The sequence below is a fragment of the Bos indicus x Bos taurus genome, chromosome 28 (genome assembly GCF_003369695.1).
Source record: "Bos indicus x Bos taurus breed Angus x Brahman F1 hybrid chromosome 28, Bos_hybrid_MaternalHap_v2.0, whole genome shotgun sequence".
NCBI lineage: Eukaryota > Metazoa > Chordata > Mammalia > Artiodactyla > Bovidae > Bos > Bos indicus x Bos taurus.
Genome location: NC_040103.1, coordinates 28,115,850 through 28,143,184, shown reverse-complemented (window position 1 = coordinate 28,143,184; position 27,335 = coordinate 28,115,850). Strand labels below are relative to the sequence as shown.

The following is a 27,335-nucleotide window of genomic DNA, read 5'->3' as shown; positions in this document are numbered from 1 at the left end:
CGATCCTGGGACTGTGCCCAGAAATGTTTAAGTCAACACATTTCTAAAGGCAGTGATAAAGATCACAATTTTAACAAAAACACCTCAAAAAAAACCAGCCTCCCCACACCCTCTTCCCCAGTGACTTATTAAAATCAACTTGAAGTCAGAACCTTAGCAAATGTGCCTATTTCAGATGTGAAGCCTCAAGGCAGATGAAATGGCCAGACATTTGCCTTTTAGGGTTGCCCTCAGAAGAGCTAACAAAAAGGGTGACAGCCTTTAAACAGCTGCCTGGGGAGGAGGACATCTGCCTCTGTTTTACCAGCTATTCAGTGCTCAGGCCTTGCCTTGAAAAGCGCATGTGGGGCTTGGCAGCAATAGTTCTGAGGCAGCCAGTTGTTATATGGCTTTTGTCTTAACGAAGCCACCCATTATTGTAGAGCCATAACTCGCAGGAAGCCAGCTGTCAGGGCTATGGCGCAGGCCCATCTGGGTGGGAGGCAAGGGGAGAGAAAAGAGTGTCTCTGGCCAAATTCCCTTTTAGACACCTGAGCCTGGTTGGCTTTGTAACTGGAGAGTTTTGTCTTTTCCTAACTCCCATCTTCCCTGAGGAGGCCCAGCACCGATTTTGATCTCTACCCTTGGAGAGACAGCAGGGACATCTTGGGATTTGGATTCCTTGGTTTGCAACTCCCTAAGTGCTGGGCTGGGCTGGGCTGGGCTGGGCTCTGCAGCGGCTGACTGGCATTTGGCGCTCCGATTAAGCGCTTCCCTTTGAAATCTACCCCCTCCTTTTTTTTTTTTTTAAACCAGGTATGATGATGTCAAACGTGATGCTGATGCTACAGTTACAGACACGGCCCCTACTGGCGCAGCCTCTCTGATTCTCTGTTCCTCTCCACGTCCAGCGCTGGGTTTTTTTTTTTTTTTTTTTTCAGACAAGTGCATCTCCTAACCAGGTCACATTTCAGCAGCGACCCACTATCCGTCTGTCATCGGAGTCAGACCGCAGGAGGAAGGCTGAGGAAGACGAGGACGTTTGCCTCGCCAGCTGCGGGGTGGGAAAAGGACATTAAAATACTGCAGAAGTCAAGACTCCCCCACCCTCCAGGTCGAATTCAGACCACGATGCGCGCTCGGGGCTGCGGGCGGCTGGCGCTGCCGCTGCTGCTGCTCTCGGCAGCTGCCCTGGCCGAAGGCGACGCCAAAGGGCTCAAGGAGGGCGAGACCCCCGGCAATTTCATGGAGGACGAGCAATGGCTGTCGTCCATCTCGCAGTACAGCGGCAAGATCAAGCACTGGAACCGCTTCCGAGATGTGAGTCTGCAGGGCCGAGGGTCCGCGCGGGGGGTTAGGGAGGGAGCTTCGGAGCAGAGACCCTGGGGCCAGGAGTGGCGGTGCCCATGGCAGCCACGGGCTCCCGCAGCCCAACCGGATAATTGCACTGAGAGTAAACAGCGCGCACCCACCGGGCTCCTGAACCCCTTCCTCATATTCCCCTCAGCCCCGGAGCTGGCGACCCCCAGTCCCATACATACATGCCCCGAGTGAGGAGCTGCTCTGGGGGCGTGCGTTAGCGATCAGCTCTCCTCTGCAGGCTGGATGCGGAGAGGGGTGCGAGATGTGGAGGGCAGGGGGAGGAGGCAGGGAGGGAGGGACGGGAGCCCCGGCTTTGGCTGAGTCCCTGACCTACTCTTTTTTTTTGGCGAGCCACCCCCAGGTGTCCCCAAGGTGGGTGGATGCTGCAGGTTCCACATACGGGCCACTGCGGAAGGAGCAGGTCTGGGTGGGGCCGGCGGGGAAGGCAGCATCTTCCTGTGCTTGCCCTCTATTTCCATCTTGGGCTTTGGGCTGGGGGCAACAGAAAGGACCGGCCCACGGTTGGCGCTTTGAGTTAGGGTCAGGGGGGCGCTCTGAGCAATCCTCCTAAAGGCGAGATGGTGAAAGGCGTGTCCGTCCGTCCGTAATGGGGGGCGGGTGACGGCAGTGAAAATACCATAGGCCACCTCTGGGTGGCCGCCAGAGCCAGGTCTGGGGTTCCCATTGAGGGACGCGAGCACTAATGGAGGATAATTTTCCAGGGCCAATCTTTCATGGGGTAGAATGACCCAGAAGTTGAACCTCCAACCTGGAGGGAAGACTCCCTAGCCCAGTACACTTGAAAAGAGTAGACAGCTCAGTAGCTGGGTCGGGGGACCCTTTGCATACGCCCGCTGGAACCCAGCTTAACCTTGTGCGGAACTTTGCCGTGTAGGGGGTGTGGAGGTGGCTGCGGAGGAGCAGGCAACACTGCAGCACTTTGTTTACAGGCACCTGTAGATCAGAGGGGAAACTGAAGGCTGCCTCGTTCCCAGAAGGGGAAGTAGGAGTGAGGAGGGGCGCGCAGAGGGCGTGGCTGGGACCCAGAGCAGGGGGGGGCGGGGTGGGGGCGGGGGGGGGCGGGGTGTGAGGTGGAGGATGGGCCCGGATGCTCCAGAGAAGAGGAACGCAAAGTCCACCACCCGGTGCTCTCCAGCGCCCTAACCCCAGGAAGCCTCTTCTACGGCCCCGTTCTTGCTTCTCCAGTTCAGTTCCCCAGATTCCCACAGCAGACCCACGTAGTATAACACCGTGACCTTTCTCATCGTATATTGTATGCATCCAAAAGTTCCTTGGCAATGCGTTTAGAACACACATGCTTCATGTGATAACCAGCCGAAGGATGGGAGCAGGCAGATACGCATCTTTTTGTTCCTGTGAAACAAACGACTGTTTATCTCCAAAGTCAAACTGGTGGGTTGTAATTCATCAGAAGGACTCGCCGGCTGCCTGGTCCTCAGGGCTGAGTGGCCTTGGCCCCAGCCTGCGGTTTTCCCCACCCATGGCTGGTCCAGCGACGAGCCTGGCACTCCAGCAAGGCCTCTTCCGAGTCCCCTGCAGGCCCAACTCAGATTAGCTGCAGTCTCCTGCCGCTGCCTGGGAAGCAGCCCCGCCACAGCAGTAAGAGGGTGGCAGCAGGCTGGCCCGTCCTGAATCCATGTGTCACTGGTCCAGTCCTCCCTCTGACTCTCTGGCAGTTTGCTTTTCCAAAATGGAACTGGTGAAGGTCAGAGAGAAAAGAAATGCTTAATCAGAGCAGTACAAGTTTAAAAATAAAAGATTCCTCCCCACCTTCCTTCTTCCTCTGACTTCCAATAGCCAACTCTGTGGGTGAGGATAAATGACTGACTCCATGACCCCCTGGCACAGGGCTGCCCACCTGTCTCCCTGTACTGGTGCCAGTCACTTCCCACTTCCTCCCATGCTTATCAGAAGAAAGGCACCAGAGTGAAATTCTGCAAGATCTGCCTCCATAGGATTCATGGAAAGCTTCAAGGCATGTAATGGTTTGGAGGGTCTCAGGCACTTTATAGGGTAGATTTCCTCTAAAACCCCATTTAAGGTAGCCCTGGCTATAGGAGAATGGGGTCAGGGAGAGAAGGAGGACAAGGAAGGCTTGGCAGGAGGGCCTGGCTGAAGGGATTCTTTGGCAGCCTCTGCAGAAATGCGGGAGGCTGCTAGCTCAGAGCCGCTGTGCTGCATAACTCTAGGGGTGCCATCATGTGAATGATGCCCCTGGAGTGAGTTGTGCAGTGCACAGACCATACACAGGGGCCATGCCAGGACTGCAGACCATTGTCATCCCTCCTCTGTTAGTAGAGGCCCCACTTCCCACCCTAAGGACTGAAGGCCTTCTAGTTGGGCACAGTAGCATTGGGCTTTATGTACCTTTCATCAGGCAGGCTTTCTTAAAACTATACTCCTTGGCTCCTCAAAAGAGAGGTAGGAGTTTCTCTTGAACCTCTAAGGCATTGCCAGGTTGAGCAATCTTGTTGACTATCAGTCACAAAATGGTGCAGGGCCCCCACTCTGCCTTGGTGCAAGGGAAGCACACAAGCAGGGGGAGTGGAATATCCTTGGGGAAGAGGATCAAGGAGTCGAGTGTGGGTGGGGGCAGTGTCTCATTAAATGGTTGGACCGAATTGAGGGCAGGGAGATTGAGGGAATCACGTCAAAGCGGTCAGGAAAACCAAGAAGAGAAGGAAAGCGTGGCCATGGTTCCAGCGTGGAATTGGTCTGAGCTGGTCAGCCGGGAATTCAGCTTAGCATTCTTCCTCTGAGCAGTAGGATTATTGATGGGGGGTAGGGGGTGGTAGGGGGTATTGTGAAGGGTTTACTGACAGAGTAATCCTCCTCTCCAGTGGGCTTGGGGCTCTCACATGTGTCTGGATAGATCGCTTTTAATGCCTCGTGTCCTGTTTCCAGGGAGGAGGGAATTTCAAGTCAGAGGAGCTGGGATCTGGCTGCGCCCCAATCTGTGCAGGCCTGGGCTTTTCGGAGCCCTGCTCCCCGGTGCTCCCATCTCTCGATTTAACTCCCTGCAGAAGTGGGTGGATTTTACTGCAGTCTTTGGAACAAAGCATCCAGGGCCTCATAGATAGAGATGGACACTTGAGAGGAGACAGGCCATTACGCAGCATTCTTCCAGGCAGGCTCCAGGAGCTGGCTGGACAGTGCTGACTCCTCTTTATCTTCTTGGCTCCTCTGCTTTGTACTCCACTTCGGTTACATTTTAATGATATTTATGAGTGTCCAGCACAGCGCTGGGCACCTGGGAGGCACACATCGCTGGCTGTAGGGGGTGTTTACCTCTGCCAGTCCCTGCAGTCAGCACTTTGTCCCTGTTCTCTCTGCCCCCGCCAGCACCCTGTGAGATACTTACCATTACTCTGTCGTCCAGCCATTTTCCGGCTCAAGAAAAGGAGGCACTGAGAAGCTGAGTAACGTATCCACTATCAAATCGCTAGCAAGCGGCAGAGCTGGGGTTTGAACCCAGCTCCTCTAACTCAACTTTGCTTTTTAGAACTTTGTGCCTAACACTTAGTGGAGATGGAAGAGAAGAGCCTACCCTGGCTCGTGTCCTATGGGCTCAAGGATGCCTGGCCAGGAGCACCGCCTCCTTGGAAGGAGGGCTAGGGTGCTCGGTGTCTTCAGCAGCCTGCCACCAGCCTGGCCTAGTGACCCTCCAGAGGCAGCTCTCCACCAAGGAGAGGCATGAGGCCTGGGGTCAGGTTCTGACTCTTCCGCTGCCTGGCCACACAATACCAGGTACATCACATAACCTCTCTGAACTTCAGTTTCAGTCTGGGAGACTGAGCATGAAGACATCTTGTCTGAGGGCTGGAGGGCATCCATTTCAGGCAATAGAGAAAGAAACTTCAGCCCCATAGAAAAACCACCAGATGGATCAGTGTTTCTGGGGCTGGTTCACACCAACCTCCATCTCCATGAGAACAACACCGGTGTATGTGCACTAATTCACTCACTCACTGCAGATCTTAGCACCTCCCTGGAGCCCAGGACTTCACCATGAACCTAGGGTCTGGCCCAGAGAAATACCACCTGCTAGCTACTTAGTGATTCTCATATATGAGAATTCTCATATATTCTCATATGTTTATATGAGCACCAAGTAGGCCAGTAGCAAGTTTCAGCCACAAAGAGGCTCCCCTCTCTCCACCTCACACAGCTGAACCAGGGCAAGTGTGGGATTGAGCTGCACAGGTGTTTGTGGATAAGTGTGGGTGTGTGAGAAGAACCCCAAACTGGGTCAGGATGGATTCCATCTTTGGGGTTTCAGGCTGGGCCCCACTCTGGCCTCCACCTCCTCCAGCCTAGTTTCAAATCCTCTCCCACCCTGGAGGAGCTGGCATCACCCAGAGCAATGTAGCATGGTGAGGGGCTCTTGAACACCCAGCAGGGCTCCAGGCCTTGAGCAGAGAGGGACAGGAGAGGGCGAGAAGAGCACTCTGCCTGGAGAGGCTGTCTTAGTCTCCTCTTGACTTCCAGGCAATCTGAAGAGGATGGCCAGCCCACACCACCCCTCCATTCTCCAGAAGGTCAGCGGGCTCTCTGGAGGAGTGGGAGAACTCTAGCCTACCCTGAGCCCCAGGGGCCCCAGGAGGGCTCTCGGCTTGTCTTCCTCCCTGGCAGAGCCACTTCCCTTTGCCAGCCCTTGATTTTCCTCTGGGTTTAATGGGCAGCCCTTGTCATCCTGTGACTCCGGAAGATGGCACTAGAGCCCACCTACCGCCCCTTCACCTGCATGAATCTCTCACCCCCCCACCCCCACCCTTGCCACAAGCTGAGCAGCAAGACTTTGGGTTTAGGAAAAGGATTTTCTTATTTGCTCTTTAGGTAGCATTTATGACCAGATCAGCATTGAGTGCGTACTAACCAGAGACAAAGGAACCTGAGAAATGAAGCCTAATGGCATCCCAGGGCAAACACCAGTCTGGGGATGGCCATGTCGCCACTGTGTAAGGTTCCCGTGCAGGTATCACGTGAGTCTTTTTAGTGCTGTAGATGGGGAAAATGTGTCTGTGCTTCGTGGGCAGACCCAGGCCCAGCTTCAAGCCAGGGTGATATCTTGAAATGTCCCAGCCTCTGATCCCCTGAGGGCTCAGCCAGTGTTCAGTTGTCGATATAGCCCCTTCCTCGGGATTCCTGCCACGTTTATTGGCCATAAACTCACTTGGCACGTGTTGGTACTGCCTCCCTGCATCCTTTACACTGTGGGCTTATAAAGAGTCCTCCTGCTGGTATGTATCACGTTCCTCCCAAGGCAAGTCCCTGAGGGCAGGGTTTAGAGATAGACTGCTTTGTGACCTTACACCCCATCCTCAGAGCATTGCATGTGGCTGTGCACATAGTCGGTGCTCCATATAAATGTATGCACCATGGAATGTGAGAGCCAGGAAGGATCTCAACTAATCTGTCCTCTGAGCCCCTCCCTCTTCCCTCCAGGTAGCAGTGTCATGGGTTCAGGTGGGGCTTTGGGCTGAGCCATGCTGACTCTTTGGGGTGCTCTCTTCCCCTTTCTGGGCCCTGAATGGTTGGGATAGTCAAAGCTAGAACCCCAGCACTGACTCCAGTGATTCATTTGTACGATAAGGGAATGAAAGATGCCAGGAAGGAAGATTGCCCTCAGGCCTCCCTGTTTTCCCCATGTTTACCAGCCTGGACCTGGGTGCAGGCAGCCTCCTTTCTCCTCGGTGAGGGGGTGCATAGGCGACTCAGAATTTCCCCCCACCTCAGTGGGCCCAGAGAGCAGGTCACCCTCCATCAGACCTGTGTGTGGGTGAGCACAGGGCTACCTCAGGTGGCAACCAGGTTCCCTGAGACAGGGCATCCTGCCCTTCCAAGTCTCTTCCCTGACATCTGAGAACAGGTCAAAGCTGCACACAGCAGGAAGGACAAGCCGGGCCCAGCCGGTGTCTTACCCCTGCTTGGATGCAAGCTGCTGACTCCTTCCCTGATCCCTGGCTCCTTTGCACAGGTTAGAGGACATGGAAGAGTCTAAACTTGTTCAGGCTCCTTTTCCGCTCTTCAGTTTAGGAGGTTTGGGCAGCAGAATCATGGAGCTTGGCAGCATTAAGCACTGGGCACTTGCAGGTAAAGAAAAGGACCAGACACAATGCCACATGCTCTTTCACGACCCCATTCCTGTGCTTCCTCAGCTCCAGTGTCTGGGCCTCCTCAGAGAATCCTGGATTGCAATCCTGCCCCCCACTCATGTTCTAGAAAGGAAACAGAGGTCCTGAGGCAGCTCAGAACAGAGCTCCAGGTCTGCTCTCCCCTGTTTCTCTCTCCTATTCTCTGTCTTCTGTGGACCCCTGGGACCACTGCCTGAACCGGAAACCCAAGGACTGGGGTCTGAGATGCCCCTGGAGCAGTGGAGAGCTCAGGCCCCATGGAGTCTGGGGGTGGGTGGGGGCTGGTACAGGCATACCTGAGGCCAGGTAGAGATCCTGGCATGCAGGGAGCAATAAGCACATTTTTGTCCTCCAAGGAAATTCCTCCGAGGGGAGAGGTGGGAGGCAGGGAGTCTGCCAGATGCCTGTCTCCGTCTGTTTGTCCAGGCCTCACACAGCCTCCACCACTCCCTCTGAGAGAGGGGCAAATATTTAATGACTGCCCCCCTCCCTTCTCAGTCTCCTCCGTGTGGAGGGCGCTGCCTCCTCAAGATGCCTTCTGCCTGGGCATGCGATGGGGGTGTCAGCCTCAGCTGAGGAGGAGCCAGACGGCCCCCACTTCACCCCTGCTCGTTCCTTTCTGGGCCCCTCCCTCTGTGCTCCCTGCTGGTTTGCAGGGAGTCACAGCAGGAGCCCCCAGCCACAAGTTCCCCACTCCTGGGCGTTCTCAGGGGACTGGGTTCTGTCAGAGGTTCCCTCACCTGAGGAATGAGGCAGAAATAATGCCAGCTACAAGGCTTTTCAGAGGTTGAGAGAGGCCTGGCGCACTTCCATTTTTAGAGGTTCTTGATCTATTAAAAAATTAAAAAATGCCATAATAGGGTTACAGAAGTTGTGGTTTCTTTAAAGTCTCATGATGCACCTCTTTCCGTCCTGTCAGCGCATCTTAGAGCCTCAGCTGGAGACAACATCAGAAGTCTGCATTTGAGGCTCCTTGTGACTATGAGACCGGGAAGTACCTCTCATCTACCTTGTCCCCCAGACTCCCCGTATGTGCCGAAGAACCCAGCTTAAGTGCTCCTATTTTGTGGGTTTTGAAAGTGTATGGCTTTACAGTTTGCAAAGTGCTCTCACAGCCACACTGAGTCCCTCCACACCTCAGGGAGGAAAACAAGAAAGTCATCCTCACTTTGTAGACCAAAGGCCTCTCCAGCCCACATCTTGTTGGCAGTCAGAGGCCAGGCCAAGTGGATACCCACATTCTATGCCAGGGCGGGGGTAGGCGGTGTCTGTCTCCCCATCACGCTGTGCTGCAAAGAGGCAGGTGGAGATTCGCCCAGGTGGTTTTCAGCCCTGGGGCGCTGCTCTTCTGCTTGATTCACTGCCGCGTCTCGTCCTCCCCACCAGATGGAGAGGTTGGGAGAGATTGGGTTAATTCAAGCTGTGAAGTGAGCGGGTGATTCGGGTGCTAATTAAAATGACAGGAAGTAAACAGCACTTGGAAACACCCAGCATGTGCCCCCCTAAGCCCAGCTAGGCCTGCGCACTCACCACTGTTTCTCCCCCAGCTTGGCACAGTGGGCCCCGTCTCCATGGCAACCGGGCTGAGCTGCCGAGATCAAAGCAGGAGATGGGTTAGCTCCAAACCAGCCCAACCAGGGGTGTGTGAAGGGATTCTGGAAAATGCCTGAAGAAGGGGGGCCCCCAGGTGTCTTCCTCCACCACTCTCAATCCCTCCATTCTGCTACAAGACTTCCAGCCTAGGGGTTGGAACAGAGCTGGTGTGGAGGGAGAAGTCACTCATGGGCTGGGGTTAGGCCTCCTGGGTTCGATTCTGAGACTTTTTTTTTTTCTTCTAACATTTAAGGAACAGTGAGAGTCCTGATTAGGGGCACAAAGTCTGGAATCCCAGTTCTTGGAGTTCTAATACTTTTCTGCTGTTCAATTTGATGTGTGATCCTGCATAAGTCACTTAACCTCTCCAAGCCTCAATTTTACCACCTGAGAAATAGGATAATAGTAGTAATTTTCCCTTAAATTTTTATGAAGAGCAAAATGAGCCAATGAGTGTGAAATGTTTAGTACAATGCCTCCCACATGGTAATTTGTGAGAAACTATTAGCTGTTCTTGGGTATTTTTAGGTGAACTTCATATGGTCTCTGCCCTCAAGAAACTGGCCATCTAAAGAGGTCAGAAGCTATGGCATTGCTTCATGTAGCCAGAGTAATAATAAACTTCTGCTAGGTACAGTCGGCCTGAAGGAAAACTAGATATGGGGCAAAGTTAGGGAGGATAAAGTTTGAAAGCTGAGTTTTGAAATATGAATTGAAGTTCTGGGGGCTGGATGCAAACACATTCCAGAGCGGGAAGAAGGCTCTGCTGAGGCCTGGCCAGACTGAAACATCTGTTGGAAGGACATGGGGACAGGAACAGACTGAGAGAAGATGGACTTTCTTCTGTTGGTGACTGGGAACCTGTGAGGGTATTTAAATATGATATTTATTGTGGTTATTTTTTTCACCTTCATTACAAAACTAATACATGTTCATTGTAGAAATTTTGGAAACTTATGAAAAAAGGCAGAAAGATGCTGAAATTCTCTATTCCTCTCCCCAGGGGAAGTCACTGTTAATATTTTGATTTTCATCCTTTTTAACCTAATCATCTTTTAAACAGTTTTTTTCAAAATGAGAGAAAGTTGCATATTCAGTGAAGGGTTTAAAGATAGGAGAAATATGATCAGAATTATGTCCTAGAAAGATCCCTGTGCCTGCAGGGGTGTGGGAGTTGGGTGGGGCCAAGGACAGCCCAGAGGAGACCCTGAAGTACTTGAGGCCAGGGCTGCTAGGGTGGCACCAGTGGGTGTGGGGAGGGGAGGGCAGGCTGGAGAGAGAGCAGCGGGTGGAGTGGGCTTGGTGTCATGAGATTTGAGAGAATAAATTAATCTGCACTTCAGCCACAGCATCCCTTTGGACTTCCCTGGTTGCTCAGACAGTAAAGAGTCTGCCTGCAATGCGGGAGACTGGGTTCAATCCCCGGGTCAGGAAGGTTCCCTGGAGAAGGAAATGGCAACCCACTCCAGTATTCTTGCCTGGAAAATCCCATGGACAGAAGAGCCTGACAGGCTACAGTCCATGGGGTTGCAAAGAGTCAGACAGGACTGAGCAACTAACACTTTCTTCACTTTCCAAAGGAAAAGGCTTCAAGCTGGAGGTTGAGAGTCAGGAGACCCGGGGTTAGTGAGTTGGCCTGAGTGTTTGCTTTGTGTGAGGTGTCCTCAGAAGGAAGTGAATGACTGCTCTTTTTCCTCCCTGAGGCCCGCTGTGAGAGCAAATGAGAGCATTAGACCAAGAGACAGAGCTGGAAGGACCTGACACCTGAGGGCTGTTGCCATGGGCTCACTCAGCTGCCTGCTGAGCACCAGGGGAGCCCAGGGCTGCCTGCCCTGTGGGCTTGGGTGGCGCCAGCAATGGAGGGCTGAAAAAGTTCCTCAGGTTGTTCCGATGTTCAGCTGTTGCTGAGAGACACCCCAAGAGGGCAAGTGACTTGCTGAGGACGCACAGCGAACCAAGTTTAGAGCAAACTGAGGGTCCAAAGTCCTTGCTACCCATTCCCCTTGTCCCCGTAAGAGCAAAACTTTCCTGTATAGGGTTAGGGTCATAGGGTCAGGCCCAGATGGGAAGTCCTGGCCCAGCTCTTCATCTGTCTTGGGACCCTTGGCCTATTGCCCTGCCTCTCTGAGCCTCCATTTTCTCTTTTTTTTTTTTTTGTTGTGTAGCTGATCCTATCCATTCTGCCCTATTCACAGGAATCTGAGAATAAAAGGAAGACAGACATAAAAATACATGGAGAGGATTTAATTTAAAAACACCATGACATATAAGCCGCTTATATATCCCAGCCTTTCCCCATGTGCCTGCCCTGTGCTGAGCACCCCTGGGTGCAGCGGTGGTCATGGCTGGTTCTACTACCAGATAAAATAGATGGGCTTTCCCTTTGCCTAGAGCTTTGGGTCTCAGCCTATGACCTATCTGCCCTCTACCCTGGCCCTGGCCCCAGAGTACTGGAGGTGGGCGCTTCCAAATCCCCATTTCTCAGGAGAGGACAGGGTTGATTGGCAGCAGAGCCGGGATGGAAACAGGCATGTTTGCTGAGAAGTCTCCGGTGCCCTTATCAGACCGTTTCTCATAATTGCTAGTGAGCCCATTTGGGTGCCGTAAACAGACACCACTGCTTTGAAAGGCATTGTTCACACTTGCCAACAGATGCCTCCTTTGCACCTTACAGATGGACCAGCCCACACCTGACCTTAGGAGCTCCTAAGTGTGCCCCTGGTCTCTGCCTCAGAGCAGCCATTCCCATGTCACCCACTGGACTTCCTCATCGCCCCTCTCACTGAGGCCCCTTGGGGTGACCCTGCTCACACTCCTGTGTCTTTGCTGTCCCAGTGGTGGCCGCTTTCTTCTCCACTTGCAGGGGCCCCTCGTGTAGCCTCTCCCTGCTCATTTCCTGCCCCTGCACTATTCTTCCATCTGAATTCTCTGGTCTCTTCCGCTATAACAGCTTTTATTTGTTGAGTATTCTGTGAACACCAGGCACTTTTCAGACCCTATCTCCTTTTATCTCCAAGTGGTCCCAGGAGATAGATGCTAAGCTCCAACAGGCCAAGGTGCTTGCCCAGGGTGTGCTGGTGGGGAAACGTGGGCTTCTGTGTGACTCCAGGGCCCTCTCCTCATCACTCTTTTCTGACTAGCTTCTCCCATTTTCCTGGGAGTAAGGGCCCTGGGATCTAGAACCACTTAGGCCTCCCCCTACCTCATCCACAGCAGTGGAGACAAGGAGCTCAGCTAGAACCCAGAACAACACTTGTATATGAAAGGGGCTCAAACCTTGTATCCTGAATGAGAGGAGGGAGTCCTACCTTTGCTCAGGTTGGGGTGGGTGGGGATGGCTCCCCACCAGGGCTCTTACACAGCAACTGGACAGGGAAAGTCCCTTTCTTAGAACTCTGTCTTCCACCAGCCCACTTCCCCATGGATTTCTAATCAGAAATTCTTGGTATTGACCTTTGAGGACCTACTCGGTTCTGAGTCTCAAAGGCTTCTGCTCACAGCCTGGTTAGAGGTTAAAGCAGCAGGGTAGGGCCAGAGTGAAGGGGGAGTGAGCAGGCATCGAGGCCCTCGGCTGACACCCCTCCCTGGTCCAGTTCAGGTGTGGGTAGGTTCTGTGGTACACACACCTCGTTGGTTGAGAGCGGGTGACTCACACCAGCTACTTCCCCGGTCCTCTTCATAACCTCATGCCCACTCCCCTCCCAAAGAATACCGGGTTGGTGAGAAGACCCCAGTTCAGTGGAGGCCAGCCTCTGCCTTTGCCCCAACTTGTAACTCTAGCCTCAACCACTTGGCCACGCTCAGCCTCATTTCCCATCCATGGTGGAGTAGACACCGCAGGAGGGACCCCTCACCCTGATGAGTTCCTGGAGAAGAAGGGCTGGGTCTGGGCTGGCTTCCTTTGGTTCTGACAAACAGGGAATTATGCTGTAGTTCCCTGAGGGCTGCCCTGCAGTCTCTGTAGAAGCTTGCCCAGGGCAGGGCACAAGAGGACTCCAGCCGCCCTGTGGAGTCAGTTGGCTTCCTGAGCCAGGAGTGTGGGCTGGCCTGTCCAGTGCCCAGGGGGCCGCCCAGGCCAGGTTCCCTGGAAGCCCCTCCTGTGGCCTTCCTCCTGCTGCTCCTGGATCTAAGGGCTGGGGACACTTGGCTGCTTGGACACATATGTGGGTTATTACTTCATTTTCAGATAAAAGATATCTAGCATTGGGTGAACTTTATTGAAGCATCCTTTTTACCTGTGAACACCCAGCACACACTGTTGCCTTGGGTCCCTAATGGTGTGTTGTATCCAGCAGAGCGTTCTATGCTGGGCACCAGGAGACCTGGGCTTTGAGATGGTGGGACCTGGATGAGGTCCTCTCTTGTCTCTGGGCTTCCTGGCTTCTCCTGCACACAGCGGGGGCTGGGACAGATGACCTCAGAGGGGCTTTTCAGGATTTTCTGAGTCAGGATTTGCAGCTGGATGGTGGAACTGAGAAAGCCATCAGGAGGGGCCAAGACCCCCCTTTCTCTCAGTACACCATTTGAGTTCTTCAGGAAAGGTAGATGTTGACTGAAAAACAGTCCCCAGGCAGCCCAGAGGAGAGGCCCGTTCTGCCTCACTTGCATGGTGGGCAGGTGTCAGTTGAGGCGACTGCCCAGGAAAGGACCCTGGCAGAAGGAGAGAAGGCGTTTCTGAAACAGCCAGGGCAGAGGCATAAGAATCCCTTCCCAGGCAGTACGGCCCCTCAGACATCCGTCCTGGTGGTGGGACCAGGGCTGGGCCTTTGGGACCATCTTCAGGGCCTGGAGTGGAAGGATGGGACCTCGTTCTCAAAGCCCTGATCCTCACCTCTACTGCTCCTAAGGCCAGCCTTGAGTGTGCCCAGGCCTTAAGCTCTCTACTGTAAAGACATAGGAATACCATCCTCCAATTGGAAGCTGTAGAGATCAGAGGACCGTAGCAGTCAAAGATTGTTGCCCAGCACCCACAGTCACATGATGAAGGCCTGGGGAGCCCTGAGACCTTGTGGTCTGAGGATAGGCCGCACACTAAAATCACCGTCTCTCCCTCTCTCCTCCTGCTCCATTTCCCGTGGCCTGCTGATGCTGCCTGATCCCTAGGAGGTAGAGGTGAGTTCTGCCTGGGGCCCCCTGCATAGGTATCTGTAGCTCTACACCCCACTCTTCTCCCTTGCACCCTCACCCCAATTTCTCCTTCCCTGCAGCATTCAGTGTGGGATGGGGGGGTCGGAAATAAGGAACTTAGGGATAAGGCCAGAAGGGATTCTGGACATGGGTTTAGGGGCTAAAGGTCTGGGGCAGGCAGCTGGCAGGGCCTGGGTAGACAGGGTCACCTGGGAAGCCACCAGAATGGTGGCAGTTGGCATGAGGAAGCAGTGGCCCGGGCCCTTGCTCTGTTGGCCCTGGAGTTGAACTTTGGCTCTAGGTTGTAAATCTTAGCCCTTTTCTACCCCCTCACCCACTCTGTCCTTCCCTAGGATGACTACATCAAGAGCTGGGAGGACAATCAGCAAGGAGATGAAGGTAACATGCCCCTCTTACAGGGGAAGGTGACTGATACCCATGAGGACTTGTGACCAGAGGGCAAGTCCTGATTGTGGCCTTGGAGGCTCCTTGGGGAGCCAGGCCCAGATCGAGATGAGACTTCCAAGTTGAGGAGCTGTGGTTATCAAGGGCTGCTAGTGAGGGGGGGCTTCCCAGCTTAGAAGTGGGGCTGTGGGCTCCTGGGCTCTCTGACACTGAATCCCAGATGACCTGTGTTCTAACTCTACGTCCTCTGCAGCCCTGGATACCACCAAGGACCCCTGCCAGAAGGTGAAGTGCAGCCGTCATAAAGTGTGCATCGCCCAGGGCTACCAGCGGGCCATGTGCATCAGCCGCAAGAAGCTGGAGCATAGGTGAGGGCCTTGGGGAGGTGGAAGGGCTGGAGGGGGTTTGCTTAAAGAGCAAGGGCTGAACTGATCCTCTCCTAGGTAACAATTATCTTTTGCTGCAGATCAAACTACCCCCAAACTTAGTGGCTTGAAGGGACAAATGTGCGTTATCACACAGTTTCTGAGGGTCAGGAGCGAGATGTGGTTTTATTGGGTGGTTCTGGCTCAGGGACTGTCAGGGGGTTCCAGTCAAGATGTGCGCTGAGGCTCCCTCATCTGAAGGCTGGACTCAGGCTTGAGGATCCACTTCCAAGCTCACTCACTTGGCTGTTGGCCCTAGTCAAGTGGACCTCGCAGAGGAGGGAAGCAGTGAGGAGCATTTGAGGCTTTAGCTCCAGTCCAAGGGCAAGACCCTACCTGACTCGAAGACCCTTGGAGAAGGTCTCATCTTCCTCCCCTCTCTGCTTAATCATATAATCAGTGACCAGGGACTTGGGATTGCAATCTTAGATGCCTTTAGGGGCCTGGCAGGTAATGTAAATGCGTGAAGAGAGAGCTTGCATTGGTGATGAGCCAGTCTGGTAGGCCCAGGCCTTATGGAAATGCGGGACCAGGACTCCCATATCTTCCATTTTACCTAGGCCAGAAATCCAGGATTCTTTATGTGAACTCTTCCATTTTGCAAATGTTGGTACATAACCCAATTGAAAACAAAAATCCTTGGTGGTGCAATAAAATTCGGGTCTACAGACCACAAGTGGCCCTCGGGCCATCAGTTTGCAACCTCTGATTTGACCTGACCCCTTATGCCAGTACAACTCCCATTTACATCTTACAGTTGAACCTGGAGTTGAACCTGAGGGCCCTGCTGGAAAGGGGAAGCAGGGAGTGTCTATACTCTGCCTGATTGGTTCCACTTTTGTGAGCGAGAGGAGGGTCTGACTGGGGGTGATGGGAGGCGGGGCGGGAGCAGGGAGGCAGCTGCAAATGCTGTAGATCACCAAGAGCAGCTTCTTGTTGGAACCAGTCTCCTGCACCCTCCCTTCCTCTGTCTGTCTCATGTTTGCTTCCATCCCTGTGCCCTCCTATCCCACTCCTCCTGTAGGATCAAGCAGCCCGCTGTGAAACTCCATGGAAACAAAGACACCGTTTGTAAGCCCTGTCACATGGCTCACCTTGCCTCTGTCTGCGGCTCTGATGGCCACACTTACAGCTCAGTGGTGAGCAGCCATGGTCCCAGGTGTGGTGGAGGGAGGGTGCACTTGGGGCTACAGGGAGCAGAGAGAACAACTCAGCCAGGCCTTCTGCGTGGCTCCCAGTAATGATGCGGGGCCAGGCGCGCTTGTCAGCACATCAGTGTGGCCAGCCACAGTGCGGACACCAAGCCCAGGAGCCTGAGACAGATCCTGCGCCCGACCTTGGGCAGGTGAGGGGTAGGGCCTGGAGGAGGCCGGTAACTACAAGTCAGAGCAGGTGAGGGAAGGGCTTCAGGAAAACATAGAGGGCAACAGAAGAAAGGAGTTCTGTCATCCAGGTGTTGGGGGTTGACATCTTTCTGTGGTTGGGTATCCATATGGACAGGATGGTTCACCAGCAAGCACCAGGCATTCTGGGACAAGAGGAAGTAATCCTTCGTGAGATGACAGTGTGGGAGGGAATGGTGGTCGGGGGAATGAAGACCAACTTTGTAGGGTTTTTGTAAGGGTTAAATGAGACAATATTTGTGAAAGCATAAACTTTAAGTACCATAGAAATGCAGGTGCTAATTGTGAATGCTCCTACTAGCAGTGAGGACTTGTTTGGTGTTTGGGGGGCATGGACTATTAGCTGGAGTTGGGTTCTAGGCTTAGGAACCCAATTGGGGTGTGAGGCACATTTAAGAGTCATCTGCTGTGGGTGATGATTGAAGTTGGGGAGAGGATGAGGTCACCAGGGAGAAGAGGAAGGAGAGAAAGAATAAGCCAGAGGGCAGAAGCTGCCTGGAGGAGGCAGAGGGTTACAGAGGAGGCAGGCAGAGCCAGTGGGGGTGGGGAGGAGAGCACCAAGTCATACCACCTGAGGGCAAAATGAGGTGTGGGCAGGAGGCTGTGGTGTGAGGGTCCCTGCTCTGCCCAGGGAGGAGGTGGAGGTCATTAGAAGGTCTGGATTCCAGCTCAGCCCTGTGGCCTTAGCTGAGTCACTGGGCCTCTCTGAATGTCTGTGTTCTGCTGAGCACAAGAAACACAATTTCTCCCTCATGGAGCTGAGGGGGACCAGGTGAGATCATGTAATAAGATGCTACCAGGACCTGAGTTTCATGAGCGGTCATCCCATGGGGAGAAACCAGACACCACCACAGAAAAATGCTTTAAAAGCAAGGAATAAATTCGGAAGCTCTAAAGGCCAGGGAATTAGCAGCAGCATCAGTAGGTAGTAGCTGTTTGTTATCAAGAGAGCCCATGGAAGTGACTGTGGGAAGGCCGCGAGGGAGGGGCCCATAGCTGGTTACCCAGGGGCCAAGGGACTGTGGGGAGGGGGAGGAGAGGCCAAGAGGGCAAGGAGGGGGTGGGTGCATGAGGTGAGGGTATGCAGGTACCCTGGGAAGGACAAATGTGCCGAGAGGGCAGGCTGGTGCAGAGTGGACATCCTGGGAGCATTTCATTTCCCGCTTTCCTGGGTCTGCTTCCTCTGACCAGTGGGCACCTGTGGCCTGCAGAGGGAGTGGGAGGGCCTTTCTGCGCTATTTGCAGGTCTGGCCCTCCCATCTCCAAGGGGGAAGGCAAATGTGGCTGCCATGGTAGGCTGGAGGGTGCCCCCAGCAGTGCCCCCGACACCCAGCAGACTTTCTTGTCCTGCAGTGTAAGCTGGAGCAGCAGGCGTGCCTGAGCAGCAAGCAGCTGACAGTGAGATGCGAGGGCCCCTGCCCCTGCCCCACAGAGCAGGCCGCCACCTCTACCTCCGACAGCAAACCAGGTAATGAGTGCTGGGCCACGGCAGGTTTGGGGTGGGGAGCGGCTCACTGCCAGGGCTCCTGGGGTCCTCCTTCAGAGCTCTGAAAGGGCAAGGGAGGTTTGCAATGGGAAGGGAGAAGTGACCAAAACCAGGAACAGGCCTGAGGGACCTGTGGAGCTGGAGGGTCTGGTTTGCATGGAGCAGGAGGGCTTGGTCTCATCACAGGGAGCCGTGTGCTTTTGGTCCTAGGGAGTGAGGGGGAGGGGAAGATGGGAGAGGAGGAGAGAGAGCCTCTGGTTTCTAGCTCCCTTTTCCCCCTGGCGCTCCTCGCCACTGCCCGGCCTCCAGGCCTGTAGGGCACCACCCCCAGCCGAGACCATGCTTGCTGCTTCACCCCACCTTCACCCTCTACTCCTTTCTCCCTGTTCTGCCAACTGCAGAGACATGCACCGGTCAGGACCTGGCCGACTTGGGGGATCGGCTGCGGGACTGGTTCCAGCTCCTTCATGAGAACTCCAAGCAGAACGGCTCAGCCAACAGCGGAGCCAGCCCGGCCAGCGGTATGGGAGCTGCTTGCTGTGCCGGGGAGGAGGGCGGGAAAGTGGGGAGATGGGTGTGCACTGGGGCCAGTTGGCTCCACTGGGGGGTACCCACATTTTTCCCCCTCCTGCCAGACACTGAGCGCCTCAAAGAGCCTAAACTTCAGAACAAGGGGAGGTAGGCTTCAACTGGACTGGAGGGGTTTGAGTTAGCTAAAAGGAAGAACTCCTTAAAATGGGTGGAAAGAAACTAAACCCTGAAATGAGCAGCCAAGGGAAGGTAAGGAATTACTTTCCCTGAAGGTCTTTCTAAACAGGATTTTGACTGGTTTGGGTGGTCCTGTGAAGAGGCTGAGGGGTGGGCCTTCAGCTGTTCTTGAGTTTCTCACCCCAGTGGTCGGATTGATTCTGAGCTGTCCTGACCCTGAACAGAGAGCTGGGGCTGACAGAGAGTTGGAGGGATGGACAGACAGATGGATGGAGTGATTACCTCAAGCAGGTCTGAACTGTGGCTTTCTCCTCAGGGCTGGACAAGAGCCTGGGGGCCAGCTGCAAGGACTCCATCGGCTGGATGTTCTCCAAGCTGGACACCAGTGCCGACCTCTTCCTGGACCAGACAGAGCTGGCTGCCATCAACCTGGACAAGTACGAAGTCTGCATCCGCCCCTTCTTCAACTCCTGTGACACCTACAAGGACGGCCGGGTCTCCACCGCTGAGTGGTGCTTCTGCTTCTGGAGGGAGAGTGAGTGGGCCCCTCCCCAGGCCCCTGCCTGCCATGCGGGCTCTGCCTCCTACTCCAGGCTCCCTCTGGGAGTCAGGTGGCTACCTCTTGGCCACCTCCCACCACCCAGAACCTTGCCAGCTCCCCAGCTTCCTGCACTCTTTAGCACCTCATCTCTTGGAGCCCAGGGGAACCAGCACGTGGACCCCCTTCCTCAGCAGGCCCTGAGTGGATATTATGGGTCCTGAAGCTTGTGCACTTTTGGAGGCCTACTTTGAGGAAGAGTATTAAAAACTACAAATGTAAAATTTCTAGGGCCCCTCAGAGGGCTTGGAAGAGACTAAGGGGTCCTGAAGCTGAAGCTTCATTGGCTTCTTAGTGATTCCACTTTTGAATGCATCTCATAGTATACGCCCCAAATATGGGTGTGCATGTGATCATTAGAGATGTGGTGTCATTTGCCAGCTTTTTATATCCTGAACCAAAGCGGGACACACACCTAGAGACCACCTAGGTCAAGGGGTAACCATCATCGATGGGGAAATTGAGGTTCCAAGGGGTCAGCTGACCAGCCAGAGGTGGGGCAGCCCCTGCTCTGCCTCTGGTGTTTGGCCTGGTCCCCACTGTGGTCGTGTGGTGGGAGGGTTACAGCATCTGTGGCCTGAGGCTGAGGCTTCCGCTAGGGCTCCACCGTTAGCTGGTTTGGGAGCCTGGGCAACTGAATGGGGAGATAACAATACCTCAGAGACTGTTGTGAAGATGAAGTGAGAAAAATCTGGGTGCAGAGCACCATGTAAATCACAGCTCCCCCTGCCAGTGTCTCATGTTTTGATCAGTCTCATTGTCCCTAACTGTCCAGGCTTCCACTCTCTCCGCATGGCTCCAGCAGCACTTATTACTTCCCAGGCCTTTGGAGCTCATGCTCTCTGTTCTGTACAGCAGCCGTCTAGCTGGGAGCTGATCTCATTTTACAGCCAGTCGGGCCTCATGCTGGGAAGGGCTAGGGGACTTCTCAAGGTCACAGACAAGTTAGATTTGGCTGCCAGTTATTTTCAGGCCTCCATTGAATGTTCCCTCCAGTCTTATGTTGCCCTGGAGGCCTCTCACCCTGGGGAATCTGTGCATTCACCCCCACCTCCTCTTCTGAATCCTGTTTATTTATCCCATGAGTCCCCAATACCCTCCCCAAGGCCCTGGGGAGCCTCAACCCATCCCACAGCCTTGGAATAGCCTCTCTCAACTGGAACCTGGGTGTTCTCACCTGGCAGAGCCCCTCTGTCATTTCAGGGGACCTTAGAGGGATCAGTGCATCCCGCAGTCGGCAGTGTGTCAGAGCCCGGGTATTTTAATTTTGCAAAGCCCCCTGCCTGGTTGCCAAGCCTTGGGTAGGGGGGCTCAGTGAGTCCCGTCAGCACCACGGGCTGGCCCCCATCAGAGGCTGCTTCTCTCCCCACAGAGCCTCCCTGCCTGGCAGAGCTGGAGCGCATCCAGATCCAGGAGGCTGCCAAGAAGAAGCCAGGTGAGGAGGCAGGTGCCCCAGGGTACCTCTGAGGCCCAGAGGCTCTAGCCTGTGGGTGTCATGGAAAATGCTGAGTTCAGAGGAGGCCCTGGCTTAGGAAGACAGGAGAGGGAAATTCCTCTCCTGTTTATCCTCGTGGTGAGGCAAGGTCTCCCAACCAGCCCCTCAGTGTGTTTTAAGCACTAATTTTGTGCCCATTCCTGCTGGGACTGTAGGTAGAAATACGGAAAGTTCCTTGAACCCTCCTTTCAATTCAGTTCAGTCAGTCAGTTCAGTTCAGTCACTCAGTCGTGTCCAACTCTTTGCAACCCTGTGGACTGCAGGGTGTGCAAAGCTGAAGGGAGGACCCCCCCCCCCCGCCACAGCAGATGCTCATGTTCTCAGCAAATACTTGAGTGCCAACTCTGGAGAGACAGCAGTGAACCCTCGCAGATCAGAACTGATGGGCAAGACAGACATGGTCCCTGGACTCAGAAAGCACACAGGCTACTTGGGGAAACACAACCCACAAATTGACACAACAGAAAGAGCTCCTGTGTGTGTGGTGCCGAGGGAGAGCACAGCAGACAGAAGTCAGCAAAGGCCTCCCTGGGGTGCTGGTGTCCAAGAGGAGAGCTGAGGGGATGAGAGTGAGCCAGCCAGGAGCAAAGCCGAGGGCAGGGAAACGTTCTTGGGAAACAGAAAGCTCATGCTCTTGGCTGAGCCTGGTGGGTGAGCGGACAGATGTCCACGAGGCAGGTCCCATGGGGCCTCCCAGTTCCTGAGTGCAGCCTGGCATTTAACTGAGCAGTGACACCAGCGTACATGGAGCCCCCTAGAACCTCCCACAAGGCCGTACCGACTGAGAGCCCAGTGGCCCTCGGGCTGGGTGTAGCACCACTTCTGTCAGGAAGCCAGTCTCTGCCTCCTGGGAGCAGTCCTCTCTGGTCTGTGCTCCTGGAGCGTGTGCACTGAGCAGCTGTCCTTTTACACAGGTCACCCCACAGAGTGGGCAGTCTGTCTATCCCCAGGGCCCCGGGGTGGGGGTCTCACTGAGTGAACTAAGGAGCAATCTGAAGGAAAGTGGGGGGCCCCGAGGGCAGGTCAGAATCAGAGGGCTGGGAGGAAAAAGCTGGGCATTAGCAGGCCTAGGCACAGCCCAGGATCCAGGGCGTCTGGCACAATGAGGTCAGATTGGCCATCCTACAGGACTGGGGGGCCGTGGAGGCAGATGGGACCCATAGCAGGGGCTGAGCAGGTGGCTTAGAAAGGAAGGCTTTTTTTTGTTTGTTTGTTTCTGGTCAGTTGAACTGGAAGAAACGTTGGCGTCCAGCCCTGGGTGTCCGAGCTTGTTAAGTGGTTGGTAGCTGGTCTGGCTGGGCTCTGGTGGGGCCCACGTGCTTGTGAGTCCGAGGTTCCGGGAGCCACCTCTCAAAGGAGCCCACACCCTGAGGCCCCTGCTCTGACCCTATGGGGCCTGCCCCACGCAGGGATCTTCATCCCGAGCTGTGACGAGGATGGTTACTACCGGAAGATGCAGTGTGACCAGAGCAGTGGAGACTGCTGGTGTGTGGACCAGCTGGGCCTGGAGCTGACCGGCACCCGCACACACGGGAGCCCTGACTGTGGTAAGCCAGGGGCCGGCAGCCGGGGGCCCCGCTTGCTGGGCTGGGCTTCCCTGCCGGCAGGGTCCTAACCTGCCCCTTGGCTGGTTCCCCTCACAGACGACATCGTGGGCTTCTCAGGGGACTTCGGGAGCGGTGTCGGCTGGGAGGACGAGGAGGAGAAGGAGACGGAGGAAGCAGGCGAGGAGACAGAGGAGGAGGAGGGCGAGGCGGGCGAGGCGGACGATGGAGGCTACATCTGGTAGACGGCCCACGGGGAACCGGGGCAGGCCAGGGTGCTGACGGCCGGGGAGACACGGCAGCAGAGACCTGGACAGAAGCAGGCAGATTACAAATGGATCCAGAAAATACAGCCTAAAGGACCCTGGCTCCAATGGGGAGGACCAGACGTGTGAGTGCGCATGGCACGTGTGTGGATGCACGGCCAGGATGTATGACTGCGTATGCAAGAGTGTGTGTGTGTGTGTGTGTGTGTGTGTGTGGCATGCACTGACAAATGTGTCCTTGGTCCACACTGCTAGTGGCAGAGGGTCACCCAAAGGCCCCTAAGGTCTCTTGTGGTTGTTTTCTTCCATTTGTTACTTTTGAAATACGCACATTCACACATATGCACACCCTGCAAAGTGAAAATTGATTCAGAATGGCTTCTGTGCCCCCTTGCCAGCCCCCCAGCCCCATCCAAGCCGCCCTGTCACCCTGGGGTTCCTGGTCCTGGCTTTCTGTCCTTGCCTCAACCAGCCCCCTCCTCCTGCCTGTGCCCTTCCCTGCTCCCCGCGCCCACCCCCACCCCGCCCCCCAGCCCTGTCCCTTCTGGAGTCAGGCCCTGGCCTGGTGGGATGGGTCCCAAAGGGGAGGGAGGGCAGGGAGCTGTCTGCTGGCCGGTTTGGCTCTGACATTCCCCCTCCTCAGACTCAGATGAGGTGAGTCGGGCACCCACCTTAGGGAGCCCTTTCCCTCTGCTGGACTCTCCTCCTAACCCAGGCCAGGGCGAGCCGTGGTGGCTGAGAAGCTGGGGGCAGAGGCTGAGAGGTGGGGGAGGAGAAGCACTCGCCAGGCTGCTGGGATGGTGAGGGGGCCACGTGAGCGGGGGCGGGGGGTGGGGGGGGCGCCAGCGGGAGCTGCTTTTGCAGATCTCTTAGAGCTCTTAGGAGGAGAGGCGGGGTCGCCCTGATGTCAGAACAGCTCGGGCCTTCCCTGCAGCTCTCGGTGGGGCCTGGTCTGTGCTGCTCTGTGGAGGCAGTGGGTGGCAGTTGTACAGCTGAGCTCCCTCTGCTCCTGTTGGGGTGGGGGTGCACACCTTCCCTGTCTCCCTGGTTGGGGCCCCCACTCCAGGAGCCTAAAGATCAGGCAGCAGATAAAGAGCCTGGGTCTCGCCAGTGTGTGTGCCACCTCCTCCCTGACCCCTTAATAAATGCTCCCCTCCCATCCAGACCCATAAAGGCATTGTCCCTGAGGTCCTGTGACGGAGGGGACAGCTGCAGCCTTCTGCCCTCAGAGACCACGACATTTCCCGTCCCTCCTCCGAGAGAGGCACCCCTGGGCTGTTTCCAGCCCCAGTCCTCTCAGCTCCTTGGCTTTTCCCTCCTCCCCTATGAGGGATCCTAGGGCCGCTGTAGTGGAGGGCCTCTCAAGCGCTGGGGTGTTTAGGGCTGCGAAAAGTCAGAGGGGACGGGTCTGGGGTAGCCAGAATCTGAGGCGCTGTCTCAGTGCTTCCCCAAATCTGCTTAGCAGGTGGCAGCTGGGGTGGATGAGCAGGTACCCCCTGGTTTGTTTTGTTTTTTTTCCTACTCTGTCCAGTTCTCCCTGTTGAAGCAAATTTCCTAACACTTTGGTAAAGAATTTCTTTCCTGGGTTTGGGCCTCTGATGCCCTATGGTGTATGGCAAGTGCTGTGTGTATGTGTGAGTGTGTGTGTGTGTGTGTGTGTGTGAGCCAAGGGGGCCTGGCGTGTGAGGAGGAGCACCCTGTGTGCTGGGTGGTGGCAGGTGTGGGGTCCATGTGGTGAAGTTCCCTGGGCAAGCCTCCCAGCCTGGCTCCCTGGCTTCTTTACTTCCACCCTGGGATTCATATCTTCTAGGTCCTCCCTTGAGGGGAAATAACGAAACTCCAGTTAGCCCCATGAACCGCTTCTCATTCTCCAGCACAGTTCCGGCTGTTAAGGTGTCCCGCGCTGCCCCAGATCCCCCTTGCCCGTCTCCCGCCCCGCTTCCCAGCCTCCCAGCCCGCCCTCTGCTCCCCTGCTCGGTTCAGGGAAACACCGGTCCAGTCAGCCCTCTGCTCTCTGAGCGCAGCCCCTCTCAGAGCTACTTGAAACTTTGTGCTCTCACAGGATTGGAGTCTGTCTGTTTCCTCCCTCTGCCCTGGCTCAGACTTCTGGAACCATCTCCTGGGCGCAGCTGTTGAGGATGTTGGGGCGTCCTGGGGTGGAGGAGGGGCGCCCCTCTCCTCTCACAATGGCCCTCCCCTCCTGGGGGCACGCATCCTCTCCGTGTCTCTGGGTCTTCCGGCTGTGCACATTTTTATGACCTTGTATATATGTTGTAGAAAGAAAGCAAAAGACACTGAACTAGACGCTGGTGGGACTCAGGGGTCCAGCCTTGCCCTGTCTGAAGCCCCTATGCTGCTTCACCCCACTTTCTGGGACCGAGGCCCCCAAAGTTAGACCAAGCAGCTTGAGCCCAGTGGGCTGAAGGCCTTCAGGTTACTTCCTGTCAGACAAGGTGCAGGTTTCCTTGTGAGCAAGACTGCAGGGCTGTCCCTCCTCACTCCTTGGATGTGTGCCCTCGACCAAGCTGTCTGCCACCCGGCCTCTTCTGCATCCCTCTTCTCTGTGTCCTCTCTCTGTCCTGTCCCCACTCCCCTGGTTTAGGCAGGCAGTGGAATTTGAGTTGTGTTGAAAAGAGCGTGACCAGATTTTCAAAGAAATTTCTGGCCTGGCTCTAGAGCTGCCCTTGGCCACCCCAGTCTCCTTTCCCCTGGGCGCTGGGAGAGACAGTCACGTCTAAATGGGACAGGTTGGAGTCAGAACAAACAAATGTGCCTTGAGAGACCACTCAGAGAGGATTCAGGGCAATGGGGAAGGAGGTGTGAGAGCTCAGGAAGGAGGAGGAGGGAAGCACAGCCGATGAGAGCGTGAGGGGGCGTGACTGCGCCCCAGTACCCCCTGGGGCTGTGACCACACGTGGCCATGGCCACACTTCCGTCCTCATGCCACCCCATCTGGGCAGGCCACCCACTCACCCCTCATGAGCTCCATGTGCTTTCAGCTTCACCAGAGTGGGTGGGGGGTCCATGGGCATCAACCTGGGGACCCTCCATTTCACCAAAGCCTCCCCCTCAGCCCTTGGGGAGAATGAATGGCTAATCCACTGACCCCCAGCATCATCATGAGGCTGTGGACTGGCAGGGGTCAAAGGGAAGAGACACTGGGGGTGCAAAAGGAGACTCGAGACATCCAAGGAAGTCCCAAGCAGAGCTTATAGCCTGAAGCCTACTTAAACTGTGTTATGTGCAATAACTGAGCTTAGAGTTAAGAATTGTGTTCAAGTGCTTGGATTTCCGTCTGTATATTTAAGTGCTGAAACTGTATCTCTCAGTAATTTTAGATGTCTTTAAAAAAAATCGAAAAACAAAGTGTTAGACCGTGTCTGTGCATTGATGGGCACTCAAGCGTCCCGTGGGTCACCCACCCTCTCCCCTGTGCCCCGCCTCCCTTTCACATGCCCCCTCCCCCCACTTCTACTTGGGGACCCTGCCTCGTGTTGTCTTTATCTGCCTATTAACTCAGCCTAAGAAAGCAAGTACACTTCACACATGCATAAAGGAAATCAAATGTTATTTTTAAGAAAACTGAAAATAAAAACTTTATAAACACCACCTACTGGCACTACTCTGATTATTCTCTCCCTCGGTGTCATTTTTCACAAAACAAGTTCCCAGAGTCCAGGCTTCTGGTCAGCAGGCTTCTCTTATTCAGTTTCATATGTTAGACCTCCATGAGGGTGGGGCTGCGAGGAGGGGCCTGATTTACTGGGGGAGGACCAGAAACAACTTAGAAACATTTTTGGTATTATTGTAAATATACGCGCTATATATACTTGTAGCTGCTAAGCTGCTAAGTCACTTCAGTCGTGTCTGACTCTGTGCCACCCCATAGACGGAAGCCCACCAGGGTCTCCCGTCCCTGGGATTCTCCAGGCAAGAACACTGGAGTGGGTTGCCATTTCCTTCTCCAACGCATGAAAGTGAAAAGTGAAAGTGAAGCCACTCAGTCGTGTCCGACTCTTAGCGACCGCATGGACTGCAGCCCACCAGGCTCCTCTGTCCTTGGGACTTTCCAGGCAAGAGTACTAGAGTGGGGTGCCATTGCCTTCTCTGATATATATTTGTAGATAGGCCAATAAATATATCTATATCACAAAGCAGAGATCAAACTCTATATTCTGCTTTTTAAAATTCAGCCTGTTATGAATCTTTTCCTATGTCATTAAAATTATTTGAAGACATGCCTTTTAAAATTTTTGTTTTTAATTTTATTGAAATATAGTTGATTTACAATGTCGGTTATTTTCAGATATACAGCAAAGTGATTCAGTAAAGAATATATATATTCTTTTTGGATTCTTTTCCATTTTAGGTTATTACAAGATATTGAGTGTAGTTCCCTGTGCTATACATAGGTCCTTGTTAGTTATCTATTTTATTTATAGTAGTATGTATATTTTAATCTGAAACTGCTAATTTATTCCTCTCCCCCACCCCAATATGACTGTAGTAGTTGATGTAGTATTCCACAATATGGATGTACTCTAATGAATTTAATCATTTCTCTGTTTTTTAATATTTCTATTGTTCCTAGTTTCTTGATACTCTCAGCTCTAGCCCTAGAACTTGATAACCATGACCTTGGTCAAGTCATCTGCAGAGGTGGAGAAGTCATCTCACAAGGATCACATAGAAGTGGTTTCTCAACAGTGAAGACCCTGCATAAATGTCTAGCTCTGCCCCTCGTGCCAGCCCATAGAGCAGACTTTGCCCGTCTGGCTGGAATAGATCC

At 54.5% G+C, this 27,335-nt stretch overlaps 1 protein-coding gene across 2 annotated transcripts; it reads left to right on the top strand.

Annotated features, from left to right (window-relative positions):
- The first annotated feature begins 804 nt into the window (after positions 1-804).
- SPOCK2 (SPARC (osteonectin), cwcv and kazal like domains proteoglycan 2) lies at positions 805-26,155 on the top strand. Of its 2 annotated transcripts, none has more exons than XM_027530307.1 (11): positions 805-1,299; positions 14,193-14,201; positions 14,570-14,615; positions 14,875-14,989; positions 16,071-16,185; positions 17,803-17,917; positions 18,331-18,456; positions 18,960-19,178; positions 20,614-20,676; positions 22,146-22,283; positions 22,380-26,155. In XM_027530307.1, the coding sequence occupies exons 1-11, from the start codon at positions 1,111-1,113 to the stop codon at positions 22,523-22,525; spliced, it is 1,281 nt and encodes a 426-aa protein (XP_027386108.1). In that variant the 5' UTR covers positions 805-1,110; the 3' UTR covers positions 22,526-26,155. The 2 variants fall into 2 exon arrangements, with proteins under 2 accessions (XP_027386108.1, XP_027386109.1); XM_027530308.1 differs by having other exon boundaries at positions 807-1,299; positions 18,337-18,456.
- Positions 26,156-27,335: the final 1,180 nt, after the last annotated feature.

Bases quoted from the DNA above. Each gene is read 5' to 3' on its own strand.
- SPOCK2 (XM_027530307.1), top strand. From the start codon at position 1,111: ATGCGCGCTCGGGGCTGCGGGCGGCTGGCGCTGCCGCTGCTGCTGCTC. The intron at 14,616-14,874 runs GTAACATGCCCC...CGTCCTCTGCAG, and splicing joins CAATCAGCAAGGAGATGAAG to CCCTGGATACCACCAAGGAC. The intron at 16,186-17,802 runs GTGAGCAGCCAT...CTTGTCCTGCAG, and splicing joins GCCACACTTACAGCTCAGTG to TGTAAGCTGGAGCAGCAGGC.